The sequence below is a fragment of the Podarcis tiliguerta genome (genome assembly GCF_965153285.1).
Source record: "Podarcis tiliguerta genome assembly, chromosome: 4".
NCBI lineage: Eukaryota > Metazoa > Chordata > Lepidosauria > Squamata > Lacertidae > Podarcis > Podarcis tiliguerta.
In genome coordinates, this window is record NC_139537.1 from 14,301,842 (window position 1) to 14,321,593 (window position 19,752).

General features: G+C 43.5%; 1 protein-coding gene and 1 long non-coding RNA gene across 3 annotated transcripts in view; one reads left to right on the forward strand and one right to left on the reverse strand.

Moving 5' to 3' along the window:
- The window catches only part of LOC310675898, a 195,121-nt gene that overhangs the window by 138,846 nt on the left and 36,523 nt on the right, over window positions 1-19,752 (forward strand). The gene's annotated exons all lie outside the window — the stretch shown is intronic.
- Window positions 171-16,610, reverse strand: CHORDC1 (cysteine and histidine rich domain containing 1). 2 transcript variants are annotated; one of them, XM_083436727.1, is made up of 11 exons: window positions 16,360-16,610; window positions 9,360-9,409; window positions 8,758-8,814; window positions 7,003-7,163; window positions 5,238-5,338; window positions 4,892-4,950; window positions 3,614-3,684; window positions 3,389-3,494; window positions 2,685-2,804; window positions 2,198-2,260; window positions 171-1,357 (listed from the first exon to the last, which is right to left on the reverse strand). In XM_083436727.1, the coding sequence occupies exons 1-11, from the start codon at window positions 16,421-16,423 to the stop codon at window positions 1,205-1,207; spliced, it is 1,005 nt and encodes a 334-aa protein (XP_083292853.1). In that variant the 5' UTR covers window positions 16,424-16,610; the 3' UTR covers window positions 171-1,204. The 2 variants fall into 2 exon arrangements, with proteins under 2 accessions (XP_083292853.1, XP_083292854.1); XM_083436728.1 differs by having other exon boundaries at window positions 7,003-7,334; window positions 7,699-8,814; window positions 16,360-16,578.

Sequence of the window (19,752 nt, forward strand, 5' to 3'; positions counted from 1 at the left end):
GGTGTGCAAGGAATGTTTTCTGACTGGGGTAGGCAGAACAGAAGGCAGGATGTTAGACCAAAAGAAATATTTACTGAATTTGTTTAACTGAACTCCTAATACATAACCAAAACTAGTTCAAACACTCATTCTGCTCACACTGCAGAAATCAGAAACTGAATGAAACCAGCTCCAGGTTAACTGTTTATTCCATAAATTTATAAAAAGGTCTGAAGGGATGAGACCTTTAACAAATGTTCTTCATCAACAAAAATTAAACACACATCCATGCAGAGAAAAAAACACTAGGAAAAGAAGTTGGTTTTTGTTTTGTTTTTTAAAAAAAGAACCTTAATTATTATTTTTTTAGGTGTTCCAGACACCTACTTTTTCCAGTTTCCCTATACAAATGAAATTCACGGCCGCAATATGGAAAAACTCATTTAACTTAACCACTGTTGTATATATATCTTTTTAATCCTCATGCTATAATTTAAAGCGAGTAGTTGCATTATTACACAGAATCAATTCTTTTCAAGGCAAAATAATTAAAAAGCGCAGGCTGCTGAAGTGGTGACTTGACTGAGTAACATTTCAAGCACTGAGGAAATCCTAACACAGTGTGGACCACAATATGAACGTTGATGCTGAACCAGGATGCATGTACAGCTTTGGAATTCTAAAACTAAAAGTCGTGGTCCAGGGTTGATTGCTGCAGCAGCTGCCAAAACTGACAGCTGCATTAGGTCGTGAACATTGAGCCTGGCCCTACGCACTGCCAGTAAGCACCCCTGACAGAGTACATACAATATAACACAGCCTTAAGCAAATAAACGGTTGCATAACACTGCCCTACAATAGGGAGGAATAAACAAACAACTTCCTCAGCCCTTTTCTGGTGTTAAAAACAGGGACTTGCCAGGGGGAGAGAACCAGCGAGCAAGGGCAGTGCTGAGAAGGTGACAAAGGGCATCTTCCTCAGGTGCCTGTGGCTATTGGTTCCAACGGCTGCTGCTCACACCCACAACACCTCCATGAGCACCAGCCTTAACCGTCTGGTGAAGATCCAGTACAACGAACAAAACAAACATTCTGCTACTGAAAAGCCTAGAACTACACCCAATCTGGAATGCAACTTTTTTTGTGATTATGCAGAAAATTAAGTTACATTAGAACAGCAAAGTCACCACTTCACCAGGGGCAAAAATTGGCCTCTTCTCAGATTTCAAGCTTGTGCTGCAATTTCTTGCTGCTCTTTGGGTTTTACTTTGGATACTGGGAGTTCCAAGCCTGCCCATAGCATGGGCTCAGCTTTCCTCATCGTGAGCTCAATCTTTGTAGCCGTCATATTTACGTAACTCCTTTTCACATCGATCACCTGGAAGAAGACGTGTACATTTCAGTTTACTACTTAACTGCATGCTTGACTAACACTACAGAATTGAGTTTATTCAACTCGCTGCTATAAAGTAACTGCTTTTAAAAAACAAAGAAGCAAAACCCAGAAAAAATCATGTAACTGTGTAACATAGGACTAGGAAAATTAGCCTAAGTGTAAGGTCTCATGAATACAGATAAACAAATAAGTGCTGCCCCGTTGACACATGTTCCAAGATACAAATTGCCTCCTATGTTGAACACACACCCCTGACTGTTTTGCCCACAGATTATGGTGCTATCGAGGAAACAGTGAATTGTTTAAGGTCTGGCATTTACTTAAGAGCACTTTATTCTAAACCAGATACTTACTAATTCAGTCAAAACTGAAAAGGAAAAAGTTATGTTCAGGAAACTAAGCAGAGAACTACAGCAAGACTGAGGAGCAGGAGCAGCTTTAATACTACTCATCACAATGCCAGGTTTTTTATTTATTTTTACACAAAAGAGGTCTATTTTAAATGCCTCAGGTCTGCAGTAAATCAGAATACAAAAGGAACAAGGAAAGTGTAGATTTTATGATTTGTATCTTTAATTGCAATGAGATTTGTAGAAGACTGATTGAGAGGTATTCTGTAGTTAGCATCTACTTAACCAACTAAGTTATACTCAGAAGTTAGTCATGTCCATTAATTTAAATGGATGTACCATTAATTTAAATGGATGCAAGATATACGTATCTTGTAGTACTTAATCTTGTAACTTAATCTTGCTACAAGCGCCTGGCCGTGATTTTGAACCTGCCTGAAGTTTACTTGAATGCAAATATGTATGTACTTACACCCCATAGATTCAGATTCTGATTAAATTCCTTATCACCTTCGAAGACAATATGGATATTTAACTGGAAGAAAAGGAAAAGATTATGCAGTAGCAGTAGTAGCTAAACATGCAGTATTTCAGCTTGCAATGCTAGAAAGCAGAGGGGTTTATGCCCAGGTGGCAGTTCCATTCATTCATTCACTCACTCACCCACCCCATAAAATTTATACATTGCTTGCTTGTGAAAAAGATAGAACAGTACACAAGATAAAACAGTAAAATCAAGAAATATTTACAAACCTGCTTTAAAACATACAAGTGGTAAAATGCTAAAACAGGTTAAAATTACCTAAACTTTCTAGGCAGCTGAGTCTAAACAAGAATGTTTTTAGCAGGCGCCGAGAAGAGTACAGTGAAGTTTCAAAATGCAGGTGCTGCCACACTAAACAATCAATTTGAACTTGGAGTTAAAACGGGAACAATACAGGCTAATTAGGGTAACTCACCACCGTGCTATTTGCTTCTACATGACTAAGTTCAGGAACGGAATTCTTGGCATAAATAGAAATTGTCACTTCACCTCCAGTTTGATGCCAGTCGTGCCTGCATGGAACCACTTTCTTCTCCTGTAGGCGATTAGAGTTAAAGACACAAATCATGGTTTCAACCCATTTGGAAATACTTTAACTGCTACTTATCTTTTTCCAAAGTACATTGGGCTCTATGAAGGCATAGCCTAAGACTCTTTTCATACCGATTCTTTACAATCCCTTCAGTGTCATTTTTATTGCCCACCCCCACAAAGGTTCTATGGCTGAAGCCAGAAGCTCACTTTAACAGGATGGAAAGGGAGTCAATGTTTCAGCATTTGTCATCATTGTACAGTATATAGCCTAGGTAGAAGAAAACAAAAACAGAGAAACCTACAGAACCACCTTTCTGCAGAGGTGTTTAATTAATTGAGGCACAACTTCTATGTTATGGTTCTATCTGGTTAGTTGCTCCACTAAACTTTGTGCCCTCTGTTTTATTCTGCAAAAGTCCAAATATTGTCAGGTAACATCTCACTGCATTCAAGTTGATTGACCAATGATGGAAAAATAAATATTCAAAGTTTCACACACAAGTCAGTCTATCCAAGCAGGTGCATTATGTTTAGCAACACAGGTAAGAATAGGAAGCTATTAATAACACAGCCCTTGCTACTTACAGCATCCTTCTTAATCCATGCATGTATTCCTGTCGCACAGCCCTCTTGAGACAAGAAAGTATTGAAGTCTGATGTTTTCCTCTTGCAGCAACTCCAGTATTTCATCCTGCGTATTAAGATTTAAAGACGTTGTATAAACAACTGCAACAAAACTAATCTCAAGTTTCATTATATCTAGCTAGCGGATGGTTAACAGAGAATTCGAGGAAGACACAAACTACTAACCCTTCATGGAATATAGGGACACCTGCGTGGTATATACATGTTTCTTCCATGCTGTGTGGTCCTTCAAATGTCTAAGGGAAAAATTAACAGACAAATAACGTTTTACTAGTCATTGCATTAGATTATCGCTTTACAGCTTCCACCCAACAGCTGAGGTAGCCGCTTACAGTGCAATCCCAACCACATCTGCTCAAAAAGTCTATAGAATTCAATGGAGCTTACTCCCAGGTAGGTAAATTTAGGACTGCAGTTGTATCAAGTAGAAGCTCAGTTTCCTCCGGTTGACTGGTCCAATCAGTGCCAAAGCATTCGTTTGGGGGTCTAAGTAGAAACTTCTAACAATGCCCCCCACCTCCCACATGACCCATCCCATCCATACAACCTTTTGAGTCATGAAAGAGATTTCTCCTTTAATTCTAAAATTACGCTTTTAACATTTCTGAAACTACACCATGACACCATAGCCCACAATGAGACTCTTCTGCCATGCCCTCAACTCCCTCTATTTTTGTTTTAACATCTAAGCCTGAAGAATATAGTCCTACAATGCTTGCTGACTATTTTGTAACTTTTTAAATGGACCTAGGAAAGTCTCTAATATTAATATGCTTGGGGTTTCCTTTCCTTTCCTAAGAGGTTGTACTGTTTTATGATTGTTTTAAATTGATTAATATTTTTTTTTTTTGCATGCTGTTAATTTTGTTGAAAGTTGCCTGGAGGCTGACTGATGTTACATGACTAAACTAAATTAATAATAAATGATTTTCTGAACAGTCTCTAAAAGCCATAAATGTTTACATGTGCCAATGCTGACCAAACACATCACAAAATTCTGATGGAAGTGTAACGCAGAAGCTTACACAACACTTTTTAACTGTAAAAGAAATGAGTAACAGCTCACATTCTTGGCAGTGCAAAAACACATGCCCATACAAATATGGGCATGTACTCAAGAACTATATGCTAGAATAATTACTGGTGCGTGCCAAGAGACATCATGCAATATTGGGTGATGTGAATATTGGGTGATGTGATCTGTACTGTACTGAAGAGACAGCTTACTGATTGATTTTATTTATAAAGATATTTTTATACCGCTATAACATAAAATAAATCAAAGGAGTTAACAACATACATACACAATAAATCTAAAATCCAAGACCACCTAATTCCCTGCATAAGCTTGGCAGCAAAGAAAAGTTCTCAGCAACTTACAAAAGGATGGGGAACTGAGGGAGTTTGAAGTGTGGCACATTTCCATAGCATTGAGAAATTTACCTTTTTACAGCCTGCATTTTTACATGGAGTCCCAATCTTTATCTCATCACTATCATCCTCTGTAAAACAGGAATAGTTTGCTTTATAAGTCTTAAGAATTCACTTTTCTTCTAAAGAAATGAGCAGAACTCAAGCATATAGGAGAATACAAATGACATTTTCTACCTAAGATGTTTATCTTTCAGGAACCGTCTGCTACACAATCAGACAGGATACTTCCATGTTCAGTGCTCTGAACTCCAAGGAGGGGTTCAATAATAATAGCAATAGATTCACTGAACCTATCTAGCACTGAGCTACAACACACTCATTTAGGTAAAAACATGAACCCTATCAAGCTATATACCTTTTTTTATTTCATTTCCCGACGACAGCTTTAGCTTCTCTAATGCTTGCTTCAAGGAAGCAGATACTTTCAGCTCCAAGCAACTCATCGGCTCATCTGGGCTAAAGAAAGCAGAGGGAATAAGTTGTGTTACTTTTTAACGCGACAAAAGCAATTTGTTTCAAAATACTTATGAAGTCTTCTAGAACACTGGTATTTTACAGGTGCATTAGGACAGATAAAAAGGCTGCAGCCTGACCCAAGGTAGTTTGCACCAGCATGCGCACATAAGTGGTATATAAATACAGTGGTACTTTGACTAAAGTGCAGTCTATTATAAGTCCATTTTGGACTAAGTCCAATTGCAACCTGGAAATGAGTACTCTGGGTTCAGTCATTTTTTTGATATATGTCAGGCCCGGCTGCTGTTTTAGGGGTCGCTTTTCATTGTCTGGTTCCTGCTGAGTGTGTTTCGTTTGTTAATTGAGTCCCTCGCTGCTAATCGCAGGCTTCCTGTTGAGTCTGCCAGCTGTTGCAACACAGAGGTGATATTTGGAGGTTTCGTTTTTGCTTTTTTGGGGCGTTTTGGTTTGTGTGGCTTTTTGACTGTGACTTCGTTTTATGGGACTGACCTGTGACTGTGGCTTGTGACTTCGTTTTTGTGACTTGTTTTTGTGACTGTGTGAAACCCAGTTCAGCTACTGGCTGATTGTGTGACTGCAGAAATGGATAAAAGCCCCCCATCCAAACAATGACTATCATCAGTGCACGTAAGAAAAAAAATTAATGTTAATTTTTTTCATCTACAATACTGTCATATTTATTTTATAGTACAGCACATTGATTATTGCCTTTTATGGATCAATGGTCTCGTTAGACAGTAAAATTTGTGTTAAATTGCTGTTTTAGGGGGTGTTTTTCATTGTCTAGAACAGATCTATCCATTTTCAATTACTTTCTATGGGAAAGCACACCTTGTTTTAAGTCCGCTTTGTTTTAAGACTGGACTTCCGGAACGGATTACAGTCTTAAATCAAGATACCACTGTAAATGTAAAAACGGGGATTATAATTAGGATCTGACTAAAGGTCCATGCAGGGTCTGAAAAGGTTGAAAAACACTTTTCTGGAATTTTCATCGAGAACTTTCATATGAACACAGTAAGCTACCTTATAGCAGCTCATATGACTGGCCCTTCAAGCCCAATACTGTCTAGCCTGAGAAGGAGTGGCCCTCCAATACCTTTCGCACTCTTGCCTCCAGGCCCTTAAACTGGAGGTGCCTGGAATAGAATGGGAACTTCCATTATGAAAAGCTTATGCTTATTCGGTAAGCTATAGGTGTTCTCTTTCCATTTCCCATGACTTTCATCCGTGCAAACTCTAAAAACAGCAAACCAATTTCAGTCCCAGAGAAGAGGAATAAGTCCCAAGACCCAGCAAAGGATGCTCAGGCTCTGGAGGAAGAGAAATGGCTCTGCTGTCCTATCCATTGTTTAAAGAGGCTTTGCCATCTCACTCAAGAGTTTCATCACTACTGGATGCATATTATTCCCCCCAGAGACAAGAAGTGCTTCTTTCCTTTGCCTGATATTTGGTCACAGAAACAAGGCACCTTCTGACTGCATCCTGAAGCTGCTCAACTGCAAAATATATACATAAAGCAGGTTTTAACATTACATATCCACTCCCAAAAGGCTGAAAAACGGGGCATATATATGTAAGATAGATAGATAGATAGATAGATAGATAGATAGTAATTTGGTACAAATGTCTCAGGACAATACCTTGGCCTCTGTATTGCTTCCACAGGCTTTGGTGCCTGAATTATGTGTTCTTGAAATTTAGGCTTCAGGTCAGCTAACTCCTTTCGCTCAGAGGTAGTTTTAACTTCAGGTTTGACAGGTTCAGGGGGCTTCTCACTATTATGGAAGCCCTTTGTACAGCCCTGTTGTAGAAAGAACATAATAAAAACAACAACAATAATAATGTTATTATTTATACTCTGCCCATCTGGCTGGGTTTCCCCCAGCTACTCTGGGCAACTTACACCACATAAAATCATGTACAGTACCTAATGTTGACTGTATATTCAGCACTAACAATGCAATTTCTTAAGCTACCGTATTTTTCGCCCTATAGGACACACTTTTTCCCCTCCAAAAATGAAGGGGAAATGTGTGTGCGTCCTATGGGGCGAATGCAGGCTTCGCACACCTCTCTGCAAGCAGCGGGAGCCCAGCGCTGGGCTCCCACTGCTTGCGGAGAGTTGCCTGCATGCTGAAACCTGCGCGCGCTGAGCTCAGCGCATCGCGGACCTCTCAGCAAGCAGCGGGAGCCAGCGCTGGGCTTCCACGGCTTGCAGAGAGCTGCCTGTTTGGGGGCTGGGGTCGGGGAAATAATTTTTTCCCCTTTATTTCCCCCCCCCCCAAAAAACCTAGGTGTGCCTTATGGAACGGTGCGTCCTATAGGGCGAAAAATACAGTAGTTCTGCCACTTCAGCGCTTAATATTTAGAAATAAATACTAGGGTTAAGTGCAGACATTCAGATCAACTTCTTCCCATCAATTTCTCAAATGCAACTACCTACAGTCTTTTAAGTTATTACATGCAGGCCTGTGCAGGGGGCAGTGCAGACAGGTACACTCGCCCCAAGCCTCAGAGGGCTAAGATGGCTGGGGGAACTGTCGGACTTACGCTGTCATGGCAGGAACAGGACTCCTGCCCCGTGCCTCAGACAAGCTCAGCACACACACATGGTTTTAAAGGTCTTCCATACTTATTAGAATCATACAAAGGAATAGCAGATTCAGTTATTTCACTGTCAATCATTATCTAGCCCAAACATTTGTAAGAGGGAAGCAGCAGGTTCAGGGAAGCACAACAAAATATTTAGGGGAAAAACCAAAGAGCCTAGTGAGGACTAAGCATGCACGGTGACCGTGGAACAGAATATCAGGGAGAGAAATGAAATGGAGTAACCTGGAAAATGGCATGGCTGGCACACACTACACCTTTTGATTCAGGCCTCACTTTTATAATCAAAATGTCAAGAAATAATTGAAACACCTGCAGAGAAGACACACACTTTCTTCGCTTGAAGGCAGCTGATTTGAACACTCCATGTCAGTGGCAAGCAGTTGTACAACATCTACAGGTGAAGCTACAAGCAAATGCAGGTTTTTAGAACCTGATTTTTCTAAGTGTGTCTAGGGCAACCTGTGGCCCTAATGTTGTTGACTACAGTCTAAGCCAGGCATAGGCAAACTCGGCCCTCCAGATGTTTTGGGACTACAACTCCCATCATCCCTAGCTAACAGGACCAGTGGTCAGGGATGATGGGAGTTGTAGTCCCAAAAACATCTGGAGGGCCGAGTTTGCCTATGCCTGGTCTAAGCTAAAATGCGAGCCAGAGTCTAGTAACAACTGGAAGGCTACATGTTGCCCATTCCTGTTCTAAGGGATTCCCACCCCCTCAAATGAGCAACTTTCAATTTTTCATTTGTAGTAAAATACAGCCATTACAAGTTATTAATACATACCGCAATGCTTAAGAAGTCAGAAAAGTCTGTGGTCCTTCTTTTACAGCATGACCAGCCCTGCAAGATACAAGCCATGAATTTACCATCTTAATATCACCTAAGGAGAAAAAACTGAATGTTTCCCCAATGTGAGATAACAAAGCTACACGAAAAGACCATAAATTATTCAACAGCTGGTACAGCAATGTACGGCCCAATCTTTCAAAATCCCAAGACATGTTATTTTTAGATAAAGTGATAATCATCACTTTGTTAAAAAGCAATAAAAAACTTACTAAACATTCCAACCCTGGTATCCAGCAATACACAATAACAAGTGTCACCAACATACTTTGGGAGAGATGTACTGTAGCATAAGGTTCAATAGAGACCTGGAAAGTGTTTAACACAATGCATTCAAGTGATCACTGCTGCCTGAAACAGCATATGTTTCTATAATAACTAAACAGGGTAAATCTTTTATTTCAAGAAAAAAGTGGGCATTCCACCAAACTCAAGCAGATTGATACATCAAAGGCCATGAAGGGAATTGAAATATTGCCATGAGCATGATTTAGTTGAAGTTTTGGAAGGCTTTTAAACAATTATGTTTGTACACCTACTTTAAGAGCATCATGAAAGACTGGTACTCCTGGGTGATAGGTACAGGACTCTAAAAGGAGAAAAAAGAAGGATTAGCAGAAGACAGCAGTGATACCATCGCTAAAGATACAGGTTATATTTATAATAATAATAATAATAATTTTTATTTATACCCCGCCCTCCCCAGCCAAGGCCGGGCTCAGAGCGGCTATTTATTTAGCAAAGTAAGTTAATCAGTCTTGTGATTGCTGTCAATATTTTCATATTCATCAAGACTCACTATCATGTAGCAGCACACTGAACGCTTTTTCAGTTGGAAACAGAACACAGAATTCAGGAAACACAAGCGGTTGTTACAAAATACTCCCTTTGGACGTTTGTGTGCTTTCCTGGATGGCATGTTATCTATAAAAGCCAGAAATGAATTGAGGCATAAAATTAAATATACATTTTAATAAGTAGAAATACCCAGCCTAAACTATTAGGTGGATTTGTAGTTGGGTTGAATGACCAAATCCAAAGAGTGCTCATTACTGGTTCCTCACCATCCTTGAAAAAAGGGGCAAGTGGAGTGCCACAGGATTCTGTCCTGGGCCTGTTGTTGTTCAGCATCTTTATATTTTAATTGGATGAAGGAATTGAGGAGATGCTCAATTCTGCAGATGACACCATACTGGGGGTAGGGGATGGATGGACAGGTAGCCAATATCGCTGAATACTGAACTGGTTTCAATATGACCTTAACAGATTGGAGAACTGGGCCCAAACTAATAAAATGAATTTCTAGGGACAAATACATGGTTTTACACTTAGGCAAAAAAAACCAGCAGCACAAATAGCAGACCACAATATGAACATGGATCAACAATGTGAAGCTACAGGGGGAAATGCTAATGCTACTCTAGGCTGCAACAACAGAAGTATAGTGTCAAGGGAAGTAATTGTACCACTCTATTCTGCCTCAGACCACACCTGGAATACTGTATCCAGTTCTGGACTCCACAATTTAAGGAAGATACTGACAATCTGCAATGTGTGTAGAAGAGGGCAACCAAGATGATCAAGGGTCTGGAAACCAAGCTTTATGAGGAATGGTTGAGGGAATTAGGTATGATTACCCTATTAAGAAGGGACGCGGGTGGCGCTGTGGGTTAAACCACAGAGCCTAGGACTTGCCGATCAGAAGGTTGGCGGTTTGAATCCCCGTGACGGGGTGAGCTCCCGTTGCTCGGTCCCTGCTCCTGCCAACCTAGCAGTTTGAAAGCACATCAAAGTGCAAGTAGATAAATGGGTACCGCTCTGGCGGGAAGGTAAACGGCGTTTCCGTGCACTGCTCTGGTTCGCCAGAAGCAGCTTGGTCATGCTGGCCACATGACCCGGAAGCTGTCTGTGGACAAACGCTGGCTCCCTCGGCCAATAAAGCGAGATGAGCGCCGCAACCCCAGAGTCGGTCATGACTGGACCTAATGGTCAGGGGTCCCTTTACCTTTACCTTTTTTACCCTATTAAGAAGGAGATAGGATAGCCATCTTCAAACATCTAAAGGGCTGTCACATGGAAGATGGAGCAACTTCTCCTACTCTGGAAGGTAGGACCTGAACAAATGGCTTCAAGTTATAAGAATGGAGATTCCAACTAAACATCAGGAAGAACTTTCTGAAGGTAAGAGCTGTTAGATAGTGGAAGGACTCCTCCAGGAGGTGGTGGGCACTCCATCACTAGAGGGCTTTAAGGAGAGGTTAAATTACCATCTGCCATTGATGCTTCAATTGAGATCCCTGCATTGAAGGGGGTTGGACTAGATGAGTCCCCCAGGATACCTTCCAACTCTATAACTATATGATTCTATGACCCAGCTCCACTGGCACTGCCTATATCACATACAATCGAAACATGAATACCATACAAGAAAGAGGTCACGGCTAGGATTCAGAAAAGAAAATCAAGTAGAATGCTTGGGGCTAAAATTTATTTAAGCACTCTACTTGTAACTGATGGGGATTTCAAAGCAGAAGAGCATTTAAAAGATGAGATCCTACCAGGTGTGCCCTAATCATTTGACATGCCTAAAGTAGGTCTTTGGATTCCAGCTTAAGTGTTTGCAATGAACTTATGTACCACTTCTTAATCGTGCAAACAAGTTTCAAGGAGCTACATGATACTTTTCCAGAACAAGTAACCAAATAAATATAGGACAGTTTTGAAACCCACAAGTTCCACAATCCAACACCAAAATACTTGCCTGAAATGTCTAGGCATAGCATTATTTGTGGAGTGGGGAGAAAGAGGAAATGGACTGTCTCTCTTTTTCTTCACTACCCCACCCCCTCACACCCTGGAAGGATTTGCATCCTGAAAAGTGGGATGTAAGTAATTATAAATAAGAACTTGTGCCCACTAGCCAGGCAGTAGTAGTTCAGGTACAGTTCAGGTGATGCACGGCAAGCACTTATTCCTCAACAGGAAACACAATACAGCATCGCAACTTCACATGAGTGATATCATCAGCTCAGCTTCAAAAGTTGTTGTTGTTGGTGTTTATTCATTTAGTTGTGTCTGACTCTTCGTGACCCCATGGACCAGAGCACACCAGGCACTCCTGTCTTCCACTGCCTCCCGCAGTTTGGTCAAACTCATGTTCGTAGCTTCGACAACACTGTTCAACCATCTCGTCCTCTGCCATCCCCTTCTCCTTGTGCCCTCCATCTTTCCCAACATCAGGGTCTTTTCCAGGGAGTCTTCTCTTCTTATGAGGTGGCCAAAGTACTGGAGCCTCAGGTTCACGACCTGTCCTTCCACTGAGCACTCAGGGCTGATTTTCTTCAAAATGGATAGGTTTGATCTTCTTACAGCCCATGGGACTCTCAAAAGTAAGGCACCTTAAACATTAAGTTTCAATTCCAGCAAAACACCTGACACATGCAGACTTTCCCCCATCCAAGATGTAGATCACTTCAGAAGCAGTCTGCTAATACAATTAAAAATCTTCCACAGTCTAACTTCAACATATCTTTCTTCCTAAGCTTGCCAGTCAAACAAAAGTACTAACAGAATCTTTTACTAATGACAGTATATTCATATGATGCCTTTCTCACCATCCAGACCACAATGTAATACCAGCTTAGTGGGTACAGATCTGCTGTCTTAGCAGCAAGACCAGATGAGTTACTAAATGCCAGAAAACAAGTGAAAAACGGGCATTATTTACTTTCTGGAACTCATATAGATTGTGAAGCTATTCTGACAACAGAATTCCCATGCTTAGTAGAATATATACCGGTAAATTCAGAAGAAGTTGAAATGCCAGTTCTATTATATACTTGTTCCAAATAAGAATCATTAACTTGCTTACAATTCTATCATACGTAGCACAGACCCAGTTGCTTCCAAGTTCAACACGTCTTATCCTGTTATGATAAACAGTATGTCCAGTGCAATCAAACCTCAAAGCATTAAATATAATATAAAAGAAATTAAGCAGCATTTTTTTTTACAATACCGAACATGCTACTGACATTCTTAGTCCTAACACTGAGCTCTTTGAAGTGAAAAAGTTGTTACTGATCAGTATCTACAGTAGAACATCTGAATTACTATGGGTGTACCAGTCTAGATGGAAAAAATAAGCAAATTGCAGGTGCCACACATGTAATTATCCTAATGACTAACAGGAGTCTCAAAGGTGCTGAGAATTGCAAAGATGAAATGTTCGGATTTCTTCACAGTGGGACCACATTCATATCTACACTCAACTCTTCCGTCTTCTGCTCTTTTCAGTAATGCCAGATCACTTATGTCAGGTGTAGGTAACCTTTCACCCACCAGTTGTTGCTGAAGAATAACTCCCATTAGCCCCAGCAAGCATGGCCAATGGCCAGGGATAATGGGAGTTGTAGTGCAGCAACATCTAGAGGGCCAAAGGTTCCCTACACCTGATTTAAACAGCTCCACCCTGCTTCAAAACCACCCCTTACATGAAGTCATTAGTTTCAACTTCTCAGTCCTCATCCCCAACTAAAGGAGCCCATATGTGTAACTGCATTTACTTGCGGTCACCCTGTTATTCATCCATTCCTCCCTCTCTACTACCTAGTTTATTATCCTTGCCCCTCTCTTACTTCATTGTTCCCACCCCCTAGACTAAATTTACAGTTTAAGCTTGTCATGGTAAGATCATAGAATCAGATTTGGAGGCTGGCTGGGTTGTAAGCCCTCTGGCTCACCCACCTCCCTGCTCAATTCAGGAAGTATGGAGTACTGTATGTGTTTCGTTATGTTAGTATAATGCCATATTGTGATACCACCTCTCAGGGTTGTATGCTGGAAGTTTCCTGGGTGAAATCATAGATCTGTTATTTTTAAAACACCACTTGAACGGCACTCCCCCGCTTGCACCCCAGGACTCTGCATTCTGCATGGGCATTTGTATCACATGTGCTACTAAGGCTCATCTCCCAAGATAACTTAATGTTGCTTTGTAACTCAAGACCAGTATCAGTGCATGGCAACAAAACATGATGTTCCCAAAACAAGCACAAAACATTATCCATGCCAGGAGAGGACAAAACAACTGATGCAGGGTCTTCTCTATTGTTGACTTAAAGCCCTCGGAAACTATCCTGTTCCCACGGAAGTATTTGAACAATGTTGCTGATAAGCAGCACAGAGCACCTGCTGTATCTTAGTTCAACCTACGTGATATGGAAGAGGAGGAACACATTATTCTAATACAATTTAGTGTCAACTGTGTGTCTAACAAATATTTCTTCTATATGTCTTTTACATTTGTTACATTTATAACCACGATGCTATGGGGAGAGAAGAGTGTGCAAGTCGTACATAAACAAATACACTTTCCAAGTAGCCCTATCACTATACAGTATTAGGAAAAAATCCAAAAGAGATACAATACAGTGGTACCTCTGGTTACGAATTTAATTCGTTCCAGAGGTCCGTTCTTAACCTGAGGTACCACTTTAGCTAATGGGGGTTCCCGCTGCTGCCGCGCCACCACCGCACAATTTCTGTTCTCATCCTTGGGTAAAGTTCTTAACCTGAGGTACTACTTCCGGGTTAGCGGAGTCTGTAACCTGATGTGTTTGTAACCTGAGGTACCACTGTACTGGAATACATTGCCCAACCTGCTGCCCTTCAGACCCCGCTGGGCTCCCAACTCCTTATCAGTTCCAGCCAACATGGCCAATGACCAGGGAAGTTGGAGGGCCATAAATTCCCCACCCCTGCATTACTTCATTCACATCTCTGTCTTCCTCCACAGAGTTGGCATAAATAGCTCAACACTCTTTTATACTCACAACAATCTGATGAACTTCATGGCTGAAAAGATAGGATTTGAACCTGGGTCTCCCTCGTTCTAATCTATGTGTGCGCATACACACACGTGTGTTTATGTGACTGGCTCATTGCTCAGCGGTAGAACACCTGCTTTGGACAGTCCCACAGTCCCTCCGGCATCTCCAGGTTGCGCTGGGAAAACATCCTCTTTGAAACCCTGGAGAGCCGCTGGCAGTCAGTGCAGATGACACTGGGCTAAATGGCCCAATCGTCTGTTCCAATTTAAGGCAGCTTCCTATGCTCCATGGTCACCCAACGAGCTTCATCATCATCATACTTTATTATTTATATGCTGCCCATCTGACTGGGTTGTCCCAGCCACTCTGGGAGGTGATGACGAGGGGAGAAGCTGACCCTGGATCTGCTTGGTCCTAACAGGACACTCAATTTTCCCTCATTCCTGGGCTGCCGCCCATGCTGGCCAGGACTGACAGGAGCTGGGAGTCCAGCCCGGACATGGAGGGTGGGGACTCATCAGGTTGGGGGGTGGGGGGGGGAGAAAAGAGAGAGAGAGACAAAGACTCCTCTAACCACTTGCTGTGAAGGTGGAATCAAGAGGGGAAGGAACGTATGTAGGCCACCTTGAGCTCCTTGGTGAAAAGGTAGTATAGAATAGGGGGGTGAGGACATGCATAGGTGCATGAGTCTGCTCTAACCACTATGCCACAATCCCTTGCATGGCCTCAGGCCAGTCATCCTCTCTCTCTCAGCCTGGCTCACCTCATGGGGTTGTTGTGAGTATGAAATCAAGGGGGGGGGGGGAGATCTGTGTAGCCCCCAACCTTGAGCTCCTTAGAGAAAAGATAATATACAGTGGTACCTCGGGTTAAGTACTTAATTCATTCGGGAGGTCCGTTCTTAACCCAAAACTGTTCTTAACCTGAAGCACCACCTTAGCTAATGGGGCCTCCTGCTGCCGCCGCACGATTTCTGTTCTCATCCTGAAGCAAAGTTCTTAACATGAAGCACTATTTCTGCATTAGCGGAGTCTGTAACCTGAAGCGTATATAACCTGAAGTGTATGTAACCCGAGGTACCACTGTACTGTATAACAGAATACAACACACACACACACACACACACATATATATATATATATATACAGTATACAACGGGATGAAGACACGTTGTGTGTAGGGAGAGCGAGCGAGACTGCTCTAACCACCACAACACACTCCCCTGAATAACCTTAGGCCAGTCACTCTTGATGAAATCAAGAGGGGGGAGCTCTGCATTGCCCCCCCCCAGCTCCTTAGAGAATAATATATAATACAATATAAACACAGACACAGACTATATGCAACGGGATGAGGACTGTGTGTAGCGAGAGAGAGCGAGACTGCTCTAACCACTATGCCACACTCCCCTGAATGACCTTAGGCCAGTCAAGAGGGGGGGGAGCTCTGCATAGCCCCCCCCCCAGTTCCTTAGAGAATAATATATAATACAATATAAACACACACAGAGAGTATATGCAACGGGATGAGGACGTGTGTAGGGAGAGTGAGACTGCTCTAACCACTATGCCACACTCCCTCGCATGGCCTCCTCGGGCCAGCCACTCTCTCAGCCTGGCCTACCTCACGGGGTGGTTGTGAGGGCGGAGTGGAGAGCAGAAAAGCTTAAAATACCATTGTAATAGAATAATATCGTATTATTTCTCACCGCCCACGTTGGCCTCGGGGTCGAAGCGCTGCCCGCAGCCCCGGTTGTAGCACAGCAGAGCCATGGCCGAGAAGCGACGAGGAAGGAGCCGGCGGTTGCGAGCGAAGAGGGAGCCGAGGAGAAGCCGCCGCTGAGCTGACGGGAAAGGAAGAGGCTCTCTCGCGCTCTTTCCGGAAAAAGCCGGGCGGAAGCTTCGGCGCGGGAGGGGGGGCCCTTCGCGAAACTTCGGAGGAGGGAATGCTCAGGGCGCAGGCGCAGGGCGCTTCGGCCGGCGCGAGGGAAGGTAGACGGGAGGGGGCGGAACGGCGGCGCACATGCGCAGTGCGGGGTGAGGTAGGCGGTGTGTGTGTGTGTGTGTGTGAGAGAGGGGGGCGGGGCTTAAGTATTGCGTGAGCGTCGGAGGGCGGAGTCGTTGGAACGTCAGTGATTGGATGGCGGGACTTTTTTTTTTTAAAAAAGGGGCGCAGGTTAGACGGAAATACGGTGCCTTGACCTTAGGCAGCTTTCCCCATCCTGGCATAGCTGTCAATTTACAGATTTGAAAATAAGGGACCAGCAGCCTCGAAAATAAGGGATCAGCAGCCAAAATAAGGGATTTTGCTTAACACATATATACTGGTTAGAGGGGATGCTAAGCAGCACGTCGGGGCTGCCGTCGTCCTGGCGCAAGGAGTTCCATCGACCCTTCCCCACCCGAGGGGGGGAAGAGAGAGAGACTCTCGTCCATGCCGCCCGCGAGTCCGGCATGAGGCGGTTGCGGCGCTGTGGCGGCCGCTGAAGTGCCGCCTTTCTGAGTCCCTCCTCTTCCTCCTCCCTCAGGCCGCCTCCTCAGCCGCCGCTGCCGCCTCCGGCTTCCCCTGGCAGCACGATGGAAGTCTCGCAAGAGAGGGGCTGCCTGCCCACCCGCCACCACCCGTCTCCTCACAACGTGCCCCTGAGGGGGAAAAGGGAGAGACGGAGACGCGGTAGCTCATGCGCGCACTCTCGCGGCGGAGGACCCCGAGCCGCTGCTTCCCTCCCGAGCCGGGCGAGCATGAAGCCCGGGAAATTTAAGGGACATCATCAATAAGGGACAGCAGCGGGACATGGTGGTGGGATAAGGGAGTTTCCTGCCAAATAAGGGACGGTTGACAGCTATGCATCCTGGTGCGCTCTAGGTGTTTTGGAGCACATGCCAGGTTAGGGAAGGCTGTTACAAGGGATGACAGTAAGGCTTTAAAAATTGTACAGTCAATAGGAATTTGGGCGTGTTCCAGCTGTCAGTCATGCAGGAGTGACAAAAGCTGCCTTTGCTTAAATTCTTTCTTCTCGCAAAGGAGACCTTTGTCCTCCTTTGTTTTTCCTTCATTCTCTGTCTGTCTCTTTAAAAAAAGGGGGTGGGGAGGGGAGGGAGCTCTAAGCAAGGAAGAAAAATGGGGTTGGCAGTACCTTCTGCAGTCTGTCTTTGAGTCAAGGTATCAAAGACCAACAATACAGAAAATCAAAGTCAATTCTCTCCACCTCGAATCTTCAAAAACCCCATTGGACTATCCCGCATCTTAAGTTTTCAAAACTCGACGGACAAAGAAAATACCCTTAGATCTCCCCATAAACAGAACACTATAAGTCCACAGCTGTGAAGTGATCACAGAAATCCATAAAGGCTTATATTTTCATGAATTCTTACTTAACACACAAAATATCTGTGTTGGAGTCTCCTGTAGAGAGAACCATCTGTGATGTTAAACTGTCTTAAGCCTCCAACCCCCTCCCTGATTTTTCTAAGCAAAAAAATTTTTTCTTGCTTCTTTCATACCGCACAAGTAAGCACACGCAAAAGGGCCTCGGCTTTTGTTTTCTTAAAAAGGCATATTTTATTTTGCTCGCGACATGATGTGTTCCCAGCAAAGCGGTAGGTTTGGAATAATTAGCTCAGCGAAGCCTTTGCGGATTCAAATGTCTGGGCCAAGAGCTCTCTGGTGAAGCCAGATGTTGCCCTGTTGAAAATTTTCTAGCTCCTTGGTGGAGCTGGAAGCAGAATGATCTATTTTGATAAGTGACATTTGTCGAAGTTTTCAAGGAAGCCTGGGGTTCTTTGCATGCATCAGAGGATGACGACAATAGACAGTAAGTTTCCTTGAGAGAAAATGGACTCCAAGGTCCATTTTCCCTTGCTCTTTGCAGCGTCAGGAGAGTGCTAGTACAGTGGTGCCTCGCAAGACGAAAAGAATCCGTTCCGTGAGTCTCTTCGTCTAGCGGTTTTTTCGTCTTGCGAAGCAAGCCCATTAGCGGATTAGCGCTATTAGCGGTTTAGCGGCTATTAAAGGTTTAAGGGATTAGCGGATTAGCTGCTAAAAGGCTATTAGCAGCTTAGTGCCTTAGAAAAAGGGGTTGGGGAGCGGAAAAAACCCCCCAGGAATCGCAAGACATTTTCGTCTTGCGAAGCAAGCCCAAAGAGAAATTCGTCCTGCGAAGCACCTCCAAAACGGAAAACCCTTTCGTCTAGCGGGTTTTCCGTCTTGCGAGGCATTCGTCTTGCGGGGCACCACTGTACGTTCTAGGTTGTGATCCCAGTTCATGTGGATCACTGGACTGCTTTTGTCCTCCAGAAAAAAGGATAGGGTAGAATTTTCTTCATCGCATTTATATCCCACCTTTTCCTCTAAGGAACTCAAGGTCGTTCTCCCTCATTTCATCCCACAACAACCCTGTGAGGTCGTTTAGGCTGAGAGATGGTGACTGGCCTAGGGTTGCCATATTTCAAGAAGTAAAATTCCTGACGCCCTCAAAGTTGGTTGACAGGGCAAGAGGCAAAAGTGGTCAGAACGACAATTGAGATTGTTACCTTTATACAGTAGATTAGCAGTATCGGAGCTCAAGGGCACATTCCGGTCAGGCAAAAACCACTGAGGTGGGTACTAAGCAAGTTGGGTGTGGGGTTTTGCTTAGGGAGAGAGACCTGAAGTAGCCCATTCACCCTCCTCCTGGACTGAGGTTCCACATCTTTGCTCTAGAAGGTGAGAACGTGGAGTGCTTCCTTAGCTTTTTATAGCACCTGCAAATAAAGATGAGCTTGCTGTGAGACAGTAGGCAAGTCTCACGGGAGCGTGTTGGTCAGTAATATCACAGTTCCAAAAACACGATTGCTACAGACTTAGTTTGAAGGTCAGGCCTAATTATAGCTGTCAAACCATCCTTTATTTGGCAGGAAAGTCCCTTATCCCAGCGCTGTGTCCCGCTGCTGTCCCTTATTGATGATGTCCCTTAAATTTCCCGGGTTTCAAAGGAAGCAGCTCCTCTCCCTCCCTCCCTGCCGGCCAGGGAGGAGGGAGGCTCCAACTGTGTTGCTTGGCTGCGTTGCTCACCTAATAAGGAGTCTAAGAATGACTGGGGGGTGGAGCTTGCATGCCTTGT